This window comes from Salvelinus sp. IW2-2015, linkage group LG23, assembly GCF_002910315.2.
Source record: "Salvelinus sp. IW2-2015 linkage group LG23, ASM291031v2, whole genome shotgun sequence".
In the NCBI taxonomy this organism is placed as follows: Eukaryota; Metazoa; Chordata; class Actinopteri; order Salmoniformes; family Salmonidae; genus Salvelinus; species Salvelinus sp. IW2-2015.
Genome location: NC_036863.1, coordinates 31,242,647 through 31,264,264, shown reverse-complemented (window position 1 = coordinate 31,264,264; position 21,618 = coordinate 31,242,647). Strand labels below are relative to the sequence as shown.

At 42.3% G+C, this 21,618-nt stretch overlaps 1 protein-coding gene across 1 annotated transcript in view; it reads right to left on the bottom strand.

Annotated features, from left to right (window-relative positions):
* Positions 1-11,367, bottom strand: part of LOC111950434 (moesin-like) — a 35,165-nt gene extending 23,798 nt beyond the window's left edge. The window contains 1 exon segment of the mRNA XM_023968016.2: positions 11,067-11,367. Coding sequence (XP_023823784.1) covers positions 11,067-11,078 — 12 coding nt within the window. The 5' untranslated portion in view covers positions 11,079-11,367.
* Between the last annotated feature and the right edge of the window lie 10,251 nt (positions 11,368-21,618).

Here is a 21,618-nt window from a genome sequence, read left to right as displayed (position 1 = left end):
CCACTCTACCATGAAGGCCTGATTGGTGGAGTGCTGCAGAGATGGTTGTCATTCTGGAAGGTTCTCCCATCTCCTCAGAGGAACTCTGGAGCTCTGTCAGAGTGACCATCAGGTTCTTGGTCACCTCCCTGACCAAGGCCCTTCTCCCCCGATTGCTCAGTTTGGCCGGGCGGCCAGCTCTAGGAAGAGTCTTGGTTGTTCCAAGCTTCTTCCATTTAAGAATGATGGAGGCCACTGTGTTCTTGGACCTTCAATGCTGTAGACATTTATTGATACCTCTTCCCCAAGATCTGTGCCTCGACACAATCGTCTCGGAGCTCTACAGACAATTCCTTCGACCCCATGGCTTGGTTTTTGGTCTGACATGCACTGTCAATTGTGGGACCTTATATAGACAGGTTGGTGCCTTTCCAAGTCATGACCAATCAATTGAATTTACCACAGGTGGACTCCAATCAAGTTGTAGAAACATCTCAAGGATGATCAATGGAAACAGGATGCACCGGAGCTCAATTTCGAGTCTCATAGCAAAGGGTCTAAATACTTACGTAAATAAGATATGTTTTTTATTTGTAATACATTAGCAAAAATGTCTAAAAACCTGTTTTTGCTTTGACATTATGGGGTATTGTGTGTAAATTGACGAGGATTTTTTTCTATCCACTTTAGAATAAGGCTGTAACGTAACAAAATGTGGAAAAAGTAAAGGGGTCTGAATACTTTCCGAATGCACTGTACATCATGGCCRAACACTCACAGCAGACTTATAGCCAGTATGCCCATAAAAGGAATGCAAAAAAAGTGTGTAAGTCTTATGTCTGTTTTATGATGTTTTATGGTATACAAGCTTTCTCCTGCTGTGTACCCTAAACATATTTCCTATGCTGTGAGAGTGATTAATACAGCTATATTGACAAGGCTCCATGTTCTCTTTCCTCTCAAAAAGGTAAATGCACAATCAGCCAGCCTGTATTTCAGTGTGTGTGGAGTGGACGGGGGGTGACAGTACGCCTGAGCTGAGCCACAACAGCATGCCTTATTTTCCAGTTGTGTGGCTGATTAGGGCTGCGTTCTTTCCCCTCTGTGTCAGCAGGCCCCGATTCGCTGGTCAGGCCACTTGTCACCCTGCCACTTCCTATCATCACCGGCGGGCCGGTGGGACAGAGCAGGGAGCTGGAGAGAGTAAAYCTTTGGCTGGAATGAGGCCTGGCGGCGTCACACAGACAAGAGGGCTGTATAGTAGAGCTGTGACTGGGCCAAGGTCTGTAGGAGCAGGAACTAACTAGGACCCAGACACATTCAGCCATCTACAAGTGAATAGTACAAACCCTTGACATGGTTGGTTTTCAAACAAATACAACTCTACTTCAACAGTGCATATTTGAATTCCTTTTTTTTTTTTTTTAATGTATGATTTAACAATATCTGGGACACATTTCTCATAAAGATTTTACCTAACTTTGTAGGGCGAGAGATGAATAAAGCAACTGTGTATTTCTGACAAAGTCAGAGCCCAGTTTTCTATGGAGTGGTTAGCCTGATGATATTTCATATTTTCCTCTATCCATGTCTTGGCAACATGAACATAACATTTGCCAGTGAAATTAAGCTTTAAGTGCATTTGCAGAGCACTGGGAAATATTTCACCATGATTAAGATACAAGGCTATTCCATGAGTGACAACTTATATTTGTAAACAAGTTAGTGCCTATAACTATCTATTACCATAGCCATTTATTTTATGGTATAAACTATGAACTGAGTCACACCACAAATGTGAGTTGAATCTAACTTCAGTGATTCTTTGAACTTTGTTAATTGCCCTACAAGATCCAGTAAAACATTGAAAGTAGATTGCATGTAAGGCCTACATTGTGTCTCTGTCACTATGCTAAAAATGGATTTGCATTAATGATTTGATGAATCACCTAAATCATACACTATACTGTCTATTTTCCCAGCCAACCAAACAGACTGCTTAACATGACATAGCCTACTGATTAGACATAATTTCATTGTGTAGTTCAGGCCAACAGGTTCTTGGCTGCCAGTCATTGTTAAGAAGTGACTTTTCTGGGTAAAAATAGTTCATCTCTCACATGAAAAGGGAACTAAGAATGTGCAGTTCTGCCCGGTAAGGGTGGGTCTCGCATGGCCAGAGTTCAAAAAACTTCTCACACACTATTATTAGAACAGCAGCAAAACATCACTCATCATAACAGGACCAAGGATACATGTTTATGTTTCCATTTTGCCCTTCGGAACATTCAATGCCTTTTCTGTCTTGTAAAGGGAGTTTGTTCATACTGAGCAGAAAACAAAGCTATAAAAAACCTTAGCTATAGACTGTATTTCAGTAAAGTATGCACACTTTATGACAGCAAATTATTATAAACTGGGACACCAATCACTAGAAGAAAAGAAAAAAGATTATTTCCAACATTTCGGAATGCCTCCTCCTTTAACTATCTCCTCGAGACATCTGTCTTTTTCAATTCGGCAAAGCCAAAAAGCCAAATATTTCACTGATATGATGATTGAAATACAAACAAATAAACATTGAAGGGGATTTTAAAAATCCTAAATATGTGGAAATCAGGAACTGATGGATAATCCCTATACAGTACTATGTGGTTAGATTCGTGGTAACATATACTTGTATCTGTTTTGGGGTGAATTTTAACCATTCACAAAGTAGAAGCTGAAAGCTCACTCTAATTCCACGAAATTCTGAGATTTAGGTTAGCCTCAAACTATTACCTCTCTTCTCCATAGAGCAAACATGTTCTAAACTACCACTAAAGTCAGTTTTACAGAATCACTACATTTTCAATATTGTAGATATTTTTCAGGTTGAACGTGTGAGTCTCTATTAGATTCAAGTTAGTTAAACTCACTGTACTATGACTTATCCTTTTTTCTAAACAGGTTCATGAATCACAGATAATGCCATCTCCTGTGTATTCAAACATCTTAAAAGCAACTACTTCAGCACATATTGACAAGGTCATTATCAGAATCATTATTGTTCACTTACTTAGTAATACTGCAGTGCTTTATGCTAACCAAGGGTGAGATCCTATGTAAAACACGAGGTTTGTTAGAAACAAAATGACACCTAAATKAACAACAACAAAAAACACAAAAAACAACTCACTGGTTGGTTTTCTGCAGCCAGGGAGACGTGTCAGACCTGCCACACAGTTACTCTCCATTTACGGGCTAAAGCCCCCAAAGGTTTGCATAATTTCTGCCTTTCACACACTCTACCGCCTGTGGCTTAGTTTATTACAAATTGTTAATCTCAACTCTGCTATGTGCATTTACAGAGCTGCTTAATCCCTTTCTTACATAGCACTGGTCTTTCCACTTCATTTGTTTCTGTTTCTTGTTGTTTGTGAAGAACTAACACTTTTCAGCTAACACAATTATACTCAAGCCAATATAGTAGTTCACTGCATGGACGGTAAGAAGTAGAAATGGCTGTTGATTAGAATATCATATTTCTGAAGGAAAGTAACCTCATAGAATACCAACACATTTCTTAGTGATGTGTAGAGTTATATAGTCTAAAGGTACATCAAAAGGAAAGTTAACCAGAGTGCAAGTAACGTTTTATTGATGAAAGGGTCTTATAATGTAATAAGAAGTAAAATTTTATGTAAAATAGCATATTGTAACATATGTACTATAATATTATCTGGGTAATCTGTTAACGAGACAGGATTCAATTTGGTTTCTGACATGGGGTGACCTATAGAAGTGCTTAAAAACATCAAGAGTCATTCCACATCAAAAAAGCACAAGAGGCTTGACGCCAACCATCTCAGATTGTGCTGAAATCGTTTCTGTAGTTAGAGAAAAAAATAAGATTAGCATTTTATTTAAATATAATTTGATCTCTGAGAAATTAAGCTAATTGATTTGCACCTAGGGATGCACGGTATATCAGTGAACATATCGGAATCGGCCYATGTCTAGTTTAACGCCCCGATGTGCAAAACCAATGTCAAAGCTGACGTGCATACCTATATAACGTAGGCACATGACGTAATGACGCCACGTAAAATGGTGCGCTATACGTGTAACACAGCATTCCTAAACTAGCCCACAATGTCTGCTGTGTGGATCGAGCAGTCATTTGAAACAAAATTTAGTAACAAAATTTCAGCGAGACAACTCAAAGGCGAAACCCATTAAAGCCAAGATATTGCCCTTGACAATCAACCATTCTCTGTCGTGGGTGATGTTGGCTTTCGCTGACTGGTCGAGCACCGGTACACACTACCAAGTGAGCTATTTTTCAGATGTTGCCCTACCGGAGTTACACAGTAATGGCGTCACTGCTATTAGCTTCACGACATACACACTACGGAACGCCGTTTGGGTCTATGAGTMTCAAAAAAGATACTGTAGCACTGTCAAAGCAGTACAAAAAAGTCTGCAAACAAGCAAACACCGGCCACGATGTGTTTACAATACCCCGTTGGTAATAAAGAATAATTTGTTCAACCGCAACTTCTGAAGTAGCTAGCTTTAGCTTGGTACCTAGCTAGCACCAATACAACCAGCCTGAAAACAATGACCAGTAGAACCTGCAGTCATTTTCATTATTTTTAGCAATGATTTAGGAATCCTCGTGAGTAAGTATTAGCTAGGTTCCCACTTGATGTTCGCCTATTGAAGTTGAACTTCAGTTCATGAAAATAAATAGCTAGTCAGCAACTTAACTCTGTTGCCCAAAGCTAACGTTATAAGCAGCCAGCTAGCTTCATCTAGCTAGTGAGGCTCCACAGCACCAGGTTATGTGTTGTGAAGCTAGCCACAACAGTGGAATTTAGGAATTTAGGCACAACAGTGGAATTTGCGGTTTGCCTTCCAAGTAAAAGTATGTCATTGACAGTAATGCAAATGAATACAAATAGTAGAATTATGCCATACTTTTATTTTTAAGTCCACTATTGTGTCTAATCCTTATTGTGGCAAGCTTCACATAGATGGGTCCGACCACCATTAATCAAATAAGAACTGTCTTATAAACTAGGGTTATTTTAGATGATGACACCTAGCTAAATAGTTAGCTAGCTAACTATAGCTACTGAAACAGATGTTGCGTTATTTGACATGCAAAGACCCAAATGGCATTCCATAGAATTCCTGGTTGAGAATGAAACAACTGAACTAGAGGTCGACCGATTAATCGGAATGGCCGATAAATTAGGTCCGATTTCAAGTTTTCATAAGAATCGGAAATCGGTATTTTTGGACACCGATTTGGCCTAATTATTATTATAATATTTTTTTTACACCTTTATTTATCCTTTATTTAACTAGGCAACTCAGTTAAGAACACATTCTTATTTTCAATGACGGCCTAGGAACGGTGGGTTAACTGCCTTGTTCAMMGGCAGAATGACAGATTTTTACCTTGTCAGCTCGGGGATTCAATCTTGCAACCTTACAGTTAACTGGTCCAACGCTCTAACCACCTGATTACATTGCACTCCACGAGGAGACTGCCTGTTACGTGAATGCAGTAAAAAGCCAAGGTAAGTTGCTAGCTAGCATTAAACTTATCTTATAAAAAACAATCAATCAATCATAATCACTAGTTAACTACACATGGTTGATGATATTACTGGTTTATCTAGCGTGTCCTGCGTTGCATTGAATCGATGCGGTGCGTATTCGCGAAAAAGTACTGTCTTGCTCCAATGTGTACCTAACCATAAACATCAATGCCTTTCTTAAAATCAATACACATAAGTATATATTTTTAAACCTGCATATTTAGCTCAAAGAAATCCAGGTTAGCAGGCAATATTAACTAGGTGAAATTTTGTCACTTCTCTTGCGTTCATTGCACGCAGAGTCAGGGTATATGCAACAGTTTGGGCCGCCTAATTRGCCAGAATTTTACGTAATTATGACATAACATTGAAGGTTGTGCAATGTAACAGGAATATTTAGACTTATGGATGCCACCCGTTAGATAAAATACGGAACGGTTCCGTATTTCACTGAAAGAATAAACGTCTTGTTTTCAAGATTATAGTTTCCGGATTCGACCATATTAATGACCTAAGGCTCGTATTTCTGTGTGTTATTATGTTATAATTAAGTCTATGATTTGATAGAGCAGTCTGACTGAGCGATGGTAGGCACCAGCAGGCTCGTAAGCATTCATTCAAACAGCACTTTCGTGCATTTGCCAGCAGCTCGTCGCTGTGCTTCAAGCATTGAGCTGTTTATGACTTCAAGCCTATCAACTCCCGAGATTAGGCTGGTGTAACCGATGTGAAATGGCTAGCTAGTTAGCGGGGTGCGCGCTAATAGCGTTTCAAACGTCACTCGCTCTGAGACTTGGAGTGGTTGTTCCCCTTGCTCTGCAAGGGCCGCGGCTTTTGTGGAGCGATGGGTAACGCTGCTTCGAGGGTGGCTGTTGTCGATGTGTTCCTGGTTCGAGCCCAGGTAGGGGCGAGGAGAGGGACGGAAGCTATACTGTTACACTGGCAATACTAAAGTGCCTATAAGAACATCCAATAGTCAAAGGTATATGAAATACAAATTGTATAGAGAGAAATTGTCCTATAATTCCTATAATAACTACAACCTAAAACTTCTTACCTGGGAATATTGAAGACTCCTGTTAAAAGGAACCACCATCTTTCATATGTTCTCATGTTCTGAGCAAGGAACTTAAACGTTAGCTTTTTTACATGGCACATATTGCACTTTTACTTTCTTCTCCAACACTTTGTTTTTGCATTATTTAAACCAAATTGAACATGTTTCATTTTATTTGAGGCTAAATTGATTTTATTGATGTATTAAGTTAAAATAAAGTGTTCATTCAGTATTGTTGTAATTGTCATTATTACAAATACATTTTATTTTTATTTATTTATTTTTTATTTTAAATCGGCATCGGCTTTTTTTGGCCCTCCAATAATCGTATCGCTTTGAAAAATCATAATCGGTCGACCTCTAAACTGAACAAATGAACAACGAAACAGCACAGCAAGTAAGTGAAAGAAATAGTTTTGATTATGTTTACTGGTAATGGGGACAATACGTAAATGCCAACAAAATAACTTTTTGGTCAGTGTGGTGTGTGTGTGTGTGTGTGTGTGTGTGTGTGTGTGTGTGTGTGTGTGTGGTTGTGTGTGTGTGTGTGTGTGTGTGTGTGTGTGTGTGTGTGTTGTGTGTGTAAACTTTATTTAAACTAGGCAAGTCAGTTAAGAACAAATTCTTATTTACAATGACGGCCCGGACGACGCTGGGCCAATTGTGCGCCGCACTATGGGACTCCCAATCACGGCCGGATGTGATACAGCCTGGATTCAAACCAGGGACTGTAGTGACGCCTCTTGCACTGAGATGCAGTGCCTTAGACCGCTGCGTCCGTGTGTGTGTGTTAACTATTTAACTGTACTAGAATGCTTAAAAAGGCCACTAAAATTGTAAATATCGGTTATCCGTATTGTTTTTTTTGTCAAGGAAAATATCGGATATCGGCCAAAAATGTTATATCAGTGCACCTCTATTTGCACCCAAATTGTCCTTTTAATTTATAGGATTCTTAAGTAATCTTAAATAAATATAGCACCTAACATCTGATTRTCAACAATGAATAAGACTTGAGGAAGCCAATAAAATTTCCAAAAACCAACCCCGGACACACCACACCACATGCCAAACCCACCACAACAACCAGTATACAGTATCAGTTCGCTATGTCTAACAAATAGTATAGAGCTGCGGCTTGAAGGATTGGTCTTCATCTTATGTAATGTATTCCCTGTGAATCTGGTGATGGTTTCATGGAGGAACTAAAATGTTTTCATGGAGGACTGGCTTGACTTGTGAGGATGACTACACAATTTATTTTCATCATTAGCAAAAGCTATTTGTTTTCTGCCCAAAGTCGCAAAGAAAATGTTGTGTTCCATTTAATAAACACAAAAGACCAGCAACATTGATAAAATGATGTAGCGGTAGGAGGAACAGCAGCACTTAGTGGGCAAAAACTGGTACTTTCACACTAATGCGAATACAATGGCTAATCTCTCTTAACAGGAGAAAAAAACAACAACACCATATTCAAAGGAAATACATTACACAGGATGAAGAAGTAATACTCCAAGCTGCAGCTCCATACTACTTGTCAGACATAGAGACCTACTATACTGTATACTGGTTGTTGGGGTGGGATAGGTGTGGGTGTCCACTGGTGGCCATTTTATTGTATTCCTCGTGTCTTACTCAATAGTAGGAAGAAGTTTGATCCAAATCAGATGTTGAGTACTATAATTATTAAATATTATGGGAATCCTATAAATTAACCCAATGAATCCCACTATTGTGCGGGCGTGATTTAAGACTTTTAACCACTTTTAAACATTGTGTGTTTGAGCTACAGACTTATTGGTTGTACAATTGGATTCGTCTTTTTCTTCTGTATCCATTGGGGGCTGAGATAGAGAGGTGTTTGTGAGACAATGGCTGATCCCGAAGGAGCCCGGGGCGGGGTCTTTTTACAAAAATGTCTGTTGAGTCTTTGAGCTAAAAACTATTACGCTATCTATGAAAAGCTGAGACTCTCACAAACACGCACGTGTAACATGTTTGCTCTATGACGCTCACAAGCTACACAAGAATTATTACAAGGTAAGGGGTTCTTKTACATAGAACACAATAGGAAATCTCAGGACAGAGTGTCATAATACTGTAATAAGCTCACATAGTTGCTGTCATAAACTCCGCACAGTTGTCACTGACTGGATATTAATTTCCGACTGAGCAAACTATTTCTGTACTTACAGCATTCATATTCATGTATTTTTATCAGGTTTTTGCTTTGGCAGACCATGACTGCAACTGTTTATGTCAAATTGTTTTGCYTTCTACTAGTAACCCAATCTTATCTCGATCTCTTTATTCAAAGATTCAATCATGGACACTCTTACTGACAGTTGTGGCTGCTTTGCGTGATGTATTGTTGTCTCTACCTTCTTGCACTTTGTGCTGTTGTCTGTGCCCAACAATGTTTGTACCCTGTTTTGTGCTGCTACCATGTTGTGCTGCTGCCATGTTGTGTAGTGTTGTGTTGTCTCTTGTCATGATGTGTGTTTTGTCCCATATTTTTATTTAATTTATTTGTATTTTTAATCCCAGCCCCCATCCCCGCAGGAGGCCTTTTGCCTTTTGGTAGGCCGTCATTGTAAATAAGAATTTGTTCTTAACTGACTTGACTAGTTAAATAATGGTTAAATAAAAATAAAAAACCCTGGCTGTCCTAGAAAGAAAATGGTAAAACACTTCATTGTGAGGCTAAATATAAGGGCTGCAGATGAATGAAAAGCCTGGGTTTTTCTGGGGTATCGGGACTGATACGGTTAAAAYGGACAATTCGGGGACAATCAACTACCTTAAAGTTATGGTAAATAATGCAATAAATAATGTTGCAGGAATGCCAATCTTATCTGTTTCTAACTACAGAAGCAATTTCAGAACAATCTGAGATGGTGGGCGTCATGGCTTGCTGAAATTACTAGAACGACTCTCAAGTGCTGAAACGATGGCTGAGGACCATGCAGTTGCAGTTGTGCAGGGCGGAGAAGGGGGAGTCTGTGCTGTGAAACACCAAATAAGGCTTTCAGTGGCAGTGTCAAGAGACTGCAGGCCAGGAAATAGCTAAAAAGGAACTGACGTAATCTCAGAAACCTTGAGTCACTAGATTACAGTTCCTTGGGAAACTGTAACAATGCCAAAAGAAGACACTAATGGTAGGGGGACACATGAATGACATGTTAATACAAATACAAAGATAACAAATAAATAAAACTATAATCTTCTCATGAGTTAAAAGTCTTAAAAGCTAAATGTCACAACACCGCACTGTATTTTACTGTCATTACCTGAGGCGCATTTGATCGCAGTGATTTTTTTTAAATCCTGATGTCTTACTTTTCTGTCTTGCGAATCATGTAGTAGGCCTATGCTACACAGAATAGCATATTCAATGTTCCTAATTTGATGTAAATACTTGATAAAGATAATGTAGAAATGATATCAATTACAGATGCAATGCAATGTAACATCAATAGAACTGATTCAGTGGATTCTACATTGAACAAAATTTCCCTGGGCTCGGCTATGTAGGAAAAACCTAATCACACAGGCCTGGTAAACTTAACAAAGGTTTGCCATAGATCAAACTTTAAGTACTATTAGATTCTGTATAGACTACATTTTGATAGAGCAGATTGCATGTGACCTGACCTGCATCATTCAATAGCACAGACTACCATAGGAGTTCACTGTTGAAGAGTGCATCTGTCAGGCTAGCTGTTGTACTACTGGGTACCACAAAGACAAACACAACGTCAACGAATGGGCCATGGGAACCTCCGGTAAACCCACAGCAAACAAAACCCAAACTAATAGGCCGCATTGATATGAATAATAACGTAAAAAATGTCTGACATAATTGTTTATGAACAGGGATAGAGATGATATGAACACAACGAAGCGCCATTCAACTTCTTTTAAAGTTCATTCGGAAGCCAATCACGTTCAAGGAAGGGGGGATTGTCGATAGCGCATAGGTTGACACAAAATAACGGTTAATAGAATTGACACAAACATAGGTTAACAAAAAATWACTTTGGGCAACATTGTAAGCTATCAATTCATTGAAATCGTTAATAAAACAAGTTTTGGAGATGCTGCAGGGAAAATATAGGTGACAGCGATTTAGACAATAAACGTTTCATTCATTTGATGCGCGCGAAACTTTTTCGGAACCTATAGCCCTAGGCTACTTTAGGATACAAAGTCAGACAAATTCAGTATCCTAATTTAGTTCATTGCGTCGAATAGATGCTTATGAAGACATATAGTGTAGTCAATCCAAACAGTTGACCTTCTATCATGGGCTAAATTATCTTTCTCGACCTAACAAGACCGGAATACATTTTGACCAGAGTGGCGTTTTAAATAACGTCTATGTATATGTGAACGTTGGAAATAAACTGTTCCCAAACACAAAAAAAATTACTCACCGTCTTTGGCATTTTTGCAGTTCTCGGTCTTCAGTCACTGATGTCAGGAATTGGATGATGGCAACAATGGAGTCAACTAAAACGTTTGTCCATTAGATAAGGTGCGCAATCTGAAATAGCGTCAGTCACGTTCAGTTAATGTTTGATTTCAAACTTTTCCCACAACCTAAAGAAGGCTACTCGTATTTTACTATTTCTGTGTTTCGCCTCAAAGTCGTGGTCCAGAGCTTGATTTCCTGCTAATAGCACTGTGACTGAAAAACCACACCCAACGCAATGAAGACATACTAAAAGTAGTTTTCAGCAGACTCCGCCTGTATTCTCATGACCCGTTATGCCTTTGTAAAACAGTTAAACGTAAATAGTTTAACTATACTGAACAAAAATATAAGAGCAACTTGCAACAATGTCAACGATTTTACTGAGTTACAGTTCATATAAGGAAATCGGTCAATTGAAATAAATAAATTATGGATCTATGGATTACGGATTAAATAAAGGTTAAAAAAAATTACAAAAATATATAATAATCTATGGATTTCACATAACTGGCAGTGGTGTAAAGTACTTACGTACTTATTTTTGACAACTTTTACTTTACTACATTCCTAAAGAAAATAATGTTATTTTTACTCCATACATTTCCCCTGACACCTAAAAGTACTCGTTACATTTTGAATGCTTAGCAGGGCAGGAAAATGGTCTAATTCACACACTTCTCAAGAGAACATCCCTGGTCATCTACTGCCTCTGATCTGGCGGACTCACTAAACACAAATGCTTTGTAAATTATGTCTGAGTGTTGGCGTCGTGTGCCCCTGGCTATCCGTCAATTAAAAATTAAAAATTAAAATTAAAAATGGTGCCATCTGGTTTGTTTATTGTAAAGGATTTTAAATGATTTATACTTTTACTTTTGATACTTAAATACATGTTATCAATTACATTTACTTTTGATACTTAAGTATATCTAAAACCAAATACTTTGACTTTTACTGAGTAGTATTTTACAGGGTGACTTTCACTTTRACATTTACATTACATTTAAGTCATTTAGCAGACGCTCTTATCCAGAGCGACTTACAAATTGGTGCATTCACCTTATGATATCCAGTGGAACAACCACTTTACAATAGTGCATCTAACTCTTTTAAGGGGGGGGGGTTAGAAGGATTACTTTATCCTATCCTAGGTATTCCTTAAAGAGGTGGGGTTTCAGGTGTCTCCGGAAGGTGGTGATTGACTCCGCTGACCTGGCGTCGTGAGGGAGTTTGTTCCACCATTGGGGTGCCAGAGCAGCGAACAGTTTTGACTGGGCTGAGGGGAACTTACTTCCTCAGAGGTAGGGAGGCGAGCAGGCCAGAGGTGGATGAACGCAGTGCCCTTGTTTGGGTGTAGGGCCTGATCAGAGCCTGAAGGTACGGAGGTGCCGTTCCCCTCACAGCTCGTAGGCAAGCACCATGGTCTTTGTAGCGGATGCGAGCTTCAACTGGAAGCCAGTGGAGAGAGCGGAGGAGCGGGGTGACGTGAGAGAACTTGGGAAGGTTGAACACCAGACGGGCTTCGCGTTCTGGATGAGTTGTAGGGTTTAATGCACAGGCAGGGAGCCCAGCCAACAGCGAGTTGCATAACCAGACGGGAGATGACAAGTCCTGGATTAGGACCTGCGCCGCTCCTGTGTGAGGCAGGGTCGTACTCTGCGAATGTTGAGAGCATGAACCTACAGGAACGAGTCACCGCCTTGGTTAGTTGAGAACGACAGGGTGTTGTCCAGGATCACGCCAAGGTTCTTAGCATTCTGGGGAGGAGGACACAATGGAGTGTCAACCGTGATGGCGAGATCATGGAACGGGCAGTCCTTCCCCGGGAGGAAAGCAGCTCCGTCTTGCCGAGGTTCAGCTTGAGTGGTGATCCGTCATCCACACTGATATGTCTGCCAGACATGCAGAGATGTGATTCGCCACCTGGTTATCAGAAGGGGGAAAGGAGAAGATTAATTGTGTGTCGTCTGCATAGCAATGATAGGAGAGACCATGTGAGGATATGACAGAGCCAAGTGACTTGGTTATAGCGAGAATAGGAGAGGCCTAGAACAAAGCCCTGGGGGACACCAGTGGTGAGAGCACGTGGTGCGGAGACAGATTCTCGCCACGCCACCTGGTAGGAGCGACCTGTCAGGTAGGACGCAATCCAAGCTGTGGGCCGCGCCGGAGATGCCCAACTCGGAGAGGGTGGAGAGGAGGATCTGATGGTTCACAGTATCAAAGGCAGCCGATAGGTCTAGAGGATGAGAGCAGAGGAGAGAGAGTTAGCTTTAGCAGCGGAGCGCCTCCGTGACACAGAGAAGAGCAGTCTCAGTTGAATGACTAGTCTTGAAACCTGACTGATTTGGATCAAGAAGGTCATTCTGAGAGAGATAGCAGGAGAGCTGGCCAAGGACGGCACGTTCAAGAGTTTTGGAGAGAAAAGAAAGAAGGGATACTGGTCTGTAGTTGTTGACATCGGAGGGATCGAGTGTAGGTTTTTTCAGAAGGGGTGCAACTCTCGCTCTCTTGAAGACGGAAGGGACGTAGCCAGTGGTCAAGGATGAGTTGATGAGCGAGGTGAGGTAAGGGAGAAGGTCTCCGGAAATGGTCTGGAGAGAGAGGAGGGATAGGGCAAGCGGGCAGGTTGTTGGGCGGCCGGCCGTCACAAGACGCGAGATTTCATCTGGAGAGAGAGGGGAGAAAGAGGTCAAAGCACAGGGTAGGGCAGTGTGAGCAGAACCAGCGGTGTCATTTGACTTAGCAAACGAGGATCGGATGTCGTCGACCTTCTTTTCAAAATGGTTGACGAAGTCATCCTCAGAGAGGGAGTGGGGGGAGGGGGAGGAGATTCAGGAGGGAGGAGAGGTGGCAAAGAGCTCCTAGGGTTAGAGGCAGATGCTTGGAATTTAGAGTGGTAGAAAGTGGCTTTAGCAGCAGAGACAGAAGAGGAGATGTAGAGAGGAGGAGTGAAAGGATGCCAGGTCCGCAGGAGGCGAGTTTTCCTCCATTTCGCTCGGCTGCCCGGAGCCCTGTTCTGTGAGCTCGCAATGAGTCGTCGAGCCACGGGACAGGAGGGGAGACCGAGCCGGCCTGGAGGATAGGGACATAGAGAGTCAAAGGATGCAGAAAGGGAGGAGAGAGGGTTGAGGAGGCAGAATCAGGAGATAGGTTGGAGAAGGTTTGAGCAGAGGAAGAGATGATAGATGGAAGAGGAGAGAGATAGCGGGGGAGAGAGAGCGAAGGTTGGACGGCGCGATACCATCCGAGTAGGGGCAGTGTGGGAAGTGTTGGATGAGAGCGAGAGGGAAAAGGATACAAGGTAGTGGTCGGAGACTTGGAGGGAGTTGCAATGAGATTAGTGGAAGAACAGCATCTAGTAAAGATGAGGTCAAGCGTATTGTCTGCCTTGTGGTGGGGGGGAAGGTATTTTATTTGAGTCATTTATAATAACATGTTTACTTTTACTCAAGTATGACAATTGGGTACTTTTCCCCCACTGGTAACTGGGCAGGAGCACAGCAATACTCTCAGGTTCATCTGCTGTCCAGGTGGCTGGTCTCAGACAATCCGGAGAAGCCGGATGTGGAGGTCCTGGGCTGGCGTGGTTACACATGGTCGGTTGTGAGGACGATTGGACATACTGCCAAATTCTCTAAAACGATGTTTGAGGTGGCATACGGTAGGAGAAATGAACATTCAATATTTGGCAACAATTCTGGTGGACATTCCTGCAGTCAGCATGCCAATTGAACGCTCCCTCAACACTTGAGAAATCTGTGGCATTGTGTTGTGTGACAAAACTGCACATTTTAGATGGTCTTTTATTGTCCCCAGCACAAGGTGCATCTGTGTAATTATCGTGCTGTTTAATAAGCTTCTTGATATGCCACACCTGGTCAGGTGGATGGATTATCTTGGCAAATGAGAAATGTTCACTAGAAGGGATGTAATAAAAATTTGTGCACAAAATTTGAGAGAAATACGTTTTTGTTGCGTATGTGTAACGGTTTTCTTCTGTGGAAGAAGGAGAGGACCAAAGCGCAGCGTGATTAGTGTTCATCATGTTTAATAAAAGACAATAAACTGAACATTTCCAAAAATACAAAACAACAAACGTGAAAACCGAAACAGTTCTATCTGGTGCAGACACACAAAGACTGAAGACAACCACCCACAAACCAAACACAAAACAGGCTACCTAAATATGGTTCCCAATCAGAGACAACACAAAACACCTGCCTCTGATTGAGAACCATATCAGGCCAAACACAGAAATAGGAAAACATAGAAATACAAAACTAGACTGCCCACCCCAACTCACGCCCTGACCATACTAAATAAAGACCAAACAAAGGAAATAACGGTCAGAACGTGACAGTACCCCCCTTTTTAGCGGCGACCCTCGCCGCCGACCTTGGCCTGGGAACCCTAATAAAGGGCCCCACTGGACTGAGGAGCACCTCTGGACTGAGGGCGCCTCTGGACTGAGGGCAGCTCCGGAACTGAGAGGCAGCTCCGGACTGAGGGGCAGCTCCGGACTGAGGGGCAACTCCGGACTGAGGGGCAACTCAGGACTGAGGGGTAGCTCCGGGCTGAAAGGCAGCTCCTGGCTGAAAGGCAGCTCCGGACTGACGGGCGGCCTCAGGCGGCTCCTGACTGGCGGGCGGCTCGCGGCTCCTGGACTGGCGGGCGGCTCTGGCGGCTCCTGACTGGCGGGCGGCTCTGCGGCTCCTGATGGCGGGCGGCTCTGGCGGCTCCTGACTGACGGACGGCTCTGGCGCTCCTGACTGACGGACGGTCTAGCGGCTCCTGACTGACGGACGGCTCTAGCGGCTCAGTACATACGGCGGCTCAGGACGGCTCAGGACAGACGGGCGGCTCAGACGGCGCTGTGCAGAACGGGCGGCTCAGACGGCGCTGGGCAGACGTGCGGCTCAGACGGCGCTGGGCAGACGGCGGCTCAGAACGGCGCTGGGCAGAGGGCGCTCAGGCGGCGCTGGGCAACGGGCGGCTCAGGCGGCGCTGGGCAGACGGGCGGCTCAGGCGGCGCTGGACAGACGGGCGGCTCTGGCCTGCTGAGGCGCACAGTAGGCCTAGTGCCTGGTGCCGGAACAGGGGTACTGGGCAGGGAACACGCCCCTAAGGTCGAGTGCGGGGAACAGGAACAGGGCAACTGGACCCTGGAGACGCACAGTAGGCTTGGTGCGTGGTGCCGAACTGGTGGTACCGGACTGGGGACACGCACCACAGGGCGAGTGCGGGGGCAGGAACAGGGCATACAGGACCCTGGAGAGACGCACAGTAGGCTTTAGTGCGGTGCCGGAACTGGTGGTACCGGACTGGGGACACGCACCACTGGGCGAGTGCGGGGAGCAGGAACAGGGCATACTGGACTCTGGAGACGCACAGGAAGCCTGGTGCGTGGTGTTGGCACTGGCGGTTACTGGGCTGGGAACACGCACCTCAGGGCGAGTGCGGGGAGCAGGAACAGAACACCCCGGGTTGTGAAGGTACTCTTGAGACCTGGTGTGTATAGCCCGCATCAATTGCTCCGGAACTTCAACACATGCCTCAGGATGAGCACTAGAAACTAAAACATGTGGCATCACACAGCTAACACGCTCCTCAGGGCGAATGCCGTGCATACTACGCCAAACCAACAGCTCTCTCTCTTCACTCTCCTCCAATTTTATCAACAACTCCTCGAATGTCTCATAATCTCCCCTCCATTCACTCTCCTCCAATCGGTCCAATAACTCCTCAACATTCTCCGACTCATACCTCAATTTCGCCAACTGCTCTGATTCCATCCTCTGCTCCTTACGGTAAGCACGGGGAGCTGGCTCAAGTCTCCTACTTGACCCAGCTACACTCCCCTGTGCCTCCCCCAATAAATATTTGGGGCTGCCTCTCGGGCTTCCAGCGCTCTGCCGTGCTAGCTCCTCATAATGCCGCCTCTCTGCTTTTGCTGCCTCCAGCTCTGCTTTTGGGCGGCGATATTCCCCTGGCTCTGCCCAGGGTCCTTTGCCGTCCAACTCGTCCTCCCATGTCCATTCCTTCTTCTTGCGCTGCTCCTGCTGCCGCTGCCTGTTACCACGCTGCTTGGTCCTTTTTTGGTGGGTGGGTTTCTGTAATGGTTTCTTCTGTGTAATAAGGAGAGGACCAAAGTGATTAGTGTTCATCATGTTTAATAAAAGACAATAAACTGAACATTTCCAAAAATACAAAACAACAAACGTGAACCGAACAACACAAAACACCTGCCTCTGATTGAGAACCATATCAGGCCAAAACACAGAAATAGGAAAAACATAGAAATACAAAACTAGACTGCCCACCCCAACTCACGCCCTGACCATACTAAATAAAGACACAACAATGGAAATAAAAGGTCAGAACGTGACAGTATGGAAAAATTTGGGGATCTTTTATTTCAACTCATGAAACATGGGATCAACACTTAACATGTTGCGTTTATATTTTTGTTCAGTATAAATTCCTGGACTATAAATTAAAGCCAGGATATCCCTCCGAATTCTGATTGATGTAATTTCCCACATACCCTAAAACTAGGCAGCTAGGCTACTATAAGTAGCCATTTGCAATTTTTAAAGTCACCTAAGCGACACTGTTTCTGGGACAGGCACACCGGATTGTTTATTTGATAACTGCCATTGCCTATTGCCTATTCTTTTCAACAAACATCTAGAGCTCAATTTCTATAATGGATTGAATATAAAGAACAGTTTTACAAAAATGATTCAACCTCAGAGGAGTTTTGTATTGTGACACATAGTCAGGCCTACACATGTGTACCACCCATATGAAAAACAGGCCTATTGAAGTCGACTTTCAAGCAATACAATCATTTGAATTTCATATGAAGTGAATTTTTGTGTATGCAAATACCTCATTGCATCCAGCCTCATTCCACTTCCCCTGACCCATGGACAAATATGGACACCTACTGAAATAATTACAGAAATAGGATAGCCCTGTAACCACTCATACAAATATGGGCCAGATGTCGATACCAGTAAGATAGACTGTACTGTACAAAAGCTATAATATTAGTAGCCTACAATATATTTGATTTCCTGTATAGGCCTATAATCCACAACAGCCAGCAGACGTATGAGAATAAATTACACCTCATTACTGTATGATTGAATAGCAGTCGGGGGTTTTATTCAAAATTCAAGAAATATTATTACATAGTGGACTACATTTTGTAGACTTTACCCTTTGCAAAAGTTTTTTTTAAATGGCGTTTAGTAGGCGTTCCCTAACGGAAATATGTAAATGTAAATATATATCTGGCCTGCCAGATAGCTAGTTCCTGCCGTCCGGCCAGATAGCTAGGTCCTGCCGGCCGGCATGCTGGAAAGCTAGGTCCGGCGGGCTGGGCATATAGACGTCAGACACCTAGTTCCGGCTGGCCGTCCACCATATCAGAAATCTAGGTCCAGCCGGCCAGCTAGATAGCTAGGTCTGGCTAGGTAAGGGATACACGTATTTGATCTTCAGATAATGTTATGCTGTTGCAAAATGACTATTTTGTTAGATAATCACAGAACAGTTGATCTGTGTTAGCTTAGCTTGTAGCTAGGTTGTGTTCAGTTGAGGTTGAGGTTCCGGTAAAAAAACAGCGGTTCCTTGATGTAAAATATTGGTATGCCGACAACACTCACATCGAACTAGAAAGCACAGCAAACCTGGTCAGATGTCAGATACTTGACAGATCAGGATAACTTCACACTGGCGACCTGGTTTTGCTTTATCGAACAGCGCTCGTGAGTTAGGAATCGCCATAGTGTCCTAACTCTATGTGAATTGCTTTGTTAACTTGTTTCAATATTCAAATGTTACATTATGTCACATGACAGGTTGGCAGCTGTATTGTTTGCAATCGTTGTTACAAATAATACTCACACAATCAACAATGTAGGGTGATTGCAGGGCCGGAGGCAGAATGAATCAGCTGGATTGTCACGCCCTGACCGTAGAGAGCCCTCGGGGTTCTCTATGGTGTTTTAGGTCAGGGCGTGACTAGGGGGTGTTCTTGTCTTTAATTTCTATGTTGGTGTGAGTATGGTTCCCAATTGGAGGCAGCTGATGATCGTTGCCTCTAATTGGGGATCATACTTAGTGTGGCCCTTTCCCACCTGCGTTGTAAGATATTGTTTTGTTTAGTGCTAATGTGCATTACGTACTGCACGTTCGTTTTATCATTGTTGTTGTTTTGAAGGTTTACTTTAATAAATATGTGGAACTCTACGCACGCTGCGCCTTGGTCCYCTCATTTCTATCACGAACCTGACATGGATGGGCATTTGATTTCCATAGGGGGGAACGGTTTTTTCACGGGGCCTCTTATTTGTACACTGCACAATAAAAAATAAAAGATAAACTAAAACCGCCCCTTCAAGCTAATTCTAACAGTGTAATTAATACATGTGATATTTGCTAAAGCAAAAATAAATATTTGGTTGTGTTTATGAAGGTCTTAGGTAACAGTAGAATACGATTTTTTACGCAAATAACACAAAAGCATTTTATTAGTTTACGTTAATGTAAGATATGTAAAAACAACACAAATTCAAGTGTTCAATATATTTTATTGCCTTTGTTACAACTATCAAACAGAAAGCATGTGTTGAAACACCAACCACCAAGAGTATGGTCTGCAAGATGCTCGGTCAAATTATGAAAACATCAGTAGCCTAAACATCATTACAGTATAAGTGCCAAGTGTGCTTGATTAATAGTGAAAATCATATACAAAAGCAATAATGGCATTATAATGAATATAAGTGTCAATATGACACGACAGCAATTATTGTCAGATTTTGTCTTCACGCAATGGTATCAGTTGGAGCATGTGCATGTTACAAACAACAAAATCTGGTGAGTGCATTGCTGATGTTGTTTTTTTTGCTTTATATGTAGGGCCTGCTCTCTCTTTTGAATAAAAGTGTGTGCTAAATGGCGTATATTATCCAGTGATGACATTTTGTGTTTATAATCCTGATAATCCAAACGGTGCCACAGTTGAATTTGTTGGTGGCACAGGCAGTGCGCACCGTTATGTCTTTTTTGTGCTAAGGCCTCGGAGGTGTATTTTATTAATTTAATTTATTATTAATTTATTAACTAGGCAAGTCAATTAAGAACAAATTCTTATTTACAATGATGGCCTACCCCGGCCTAATCACGTCCGGATGTGATACAGCCTGGATAGGTTCAGGCTGAGGCTCAGAATCCGAAATATAATCATCAGAGATATGATTAAGTATTCAGACCCCTTCCCTTTTTCCACATTTTGTTACGTTACAGCTTTATTCTAAAATTGATTAAATAAATAAAAATCCTCATCAATCTACACACAATACCCCATAATGACAAAGTGAAAACAGATTTTTTGAATTTTTGCAAATATATTAAAAATTTAAAAACAGATACCTTATTTCCATAAGTATTGAGACTTGATGAAAACCTGTTCCAGAGCGCTCAGGACCTCAGACTGGGGCAAAGGTTCACCTTCCAACAGGACAATGACCCTAAGCACATATCCAAGAAAATGCAGGAGTGGCTTCGGGACAAGTCTCTGAATGTCCTTGAGTGGCCCAGTCAAAGCCTGGACTTGAACCCGATCGAAAATCTCTGGAGAGACTTAAAAATTGCTGTGCTGCGACACTCCCCATCCAACCTGACAGAGCTTGAGAGGATCTGCAGAGAAAAATGGGAGAAACTTCACAAATACAGGTGTGCCAAGCTTATAGCGTCATACCCAAGAAGACTCGAGGCTGTAATCGCTGCCAAAGGTGCTTCAGCAAAGTATTGAGTAAAGAGATTGAATACTTATGTAAATGTGATTTTTAAAAACCAGTTTTTCCTTTGTCATTATGGGATATTGTGTGTATATTTATGAGGGGGGAAAACTATTTAATCCATTTTAGAAGAAGGCTGTAATGCACTGTGCCTTCAGAAAGTATTCACACCATTTTAATTTTTCCACATTTTGTTGTGTTACAGCCTGTTTTTAAAATGTTGATTTTGTGTCACTGATCTACACACAATTCCCCATAATGTCAAAGCGGAATTTTTGAAATTAACAAACAATTAAAAGCTGAAATGTCTTCAGTCAATAACTAATCAAATCCTTTGTTATGGCAAGCCTAAATAAATTCAGGAGTAAATATGTGCTTAACAAAGTTGCATGGACTCATTCCATGTTCAATAATAGTGGTTAACATGATTTTTGAATGACTACCCCATCTCTGTACCCCACACATACGCATATCTGTAAGGTCCCTCAATTGAATAGTGTATTTTAAGCACAGATTCAACCACAATGACAAGGAAGGTTTTTGATAGAATATTTAAAAAATAAATGCTGAATATCCCTTTGAGCATGGTGAAGTTATTAATTAGGCTTGGTATGGTGTATCAATACACCCAGTCACTAAAAAGGTACAGGCGTCCTTCCTAACTCAGTTGTCAGAGAGGAAGGAAATTGCTAAGGG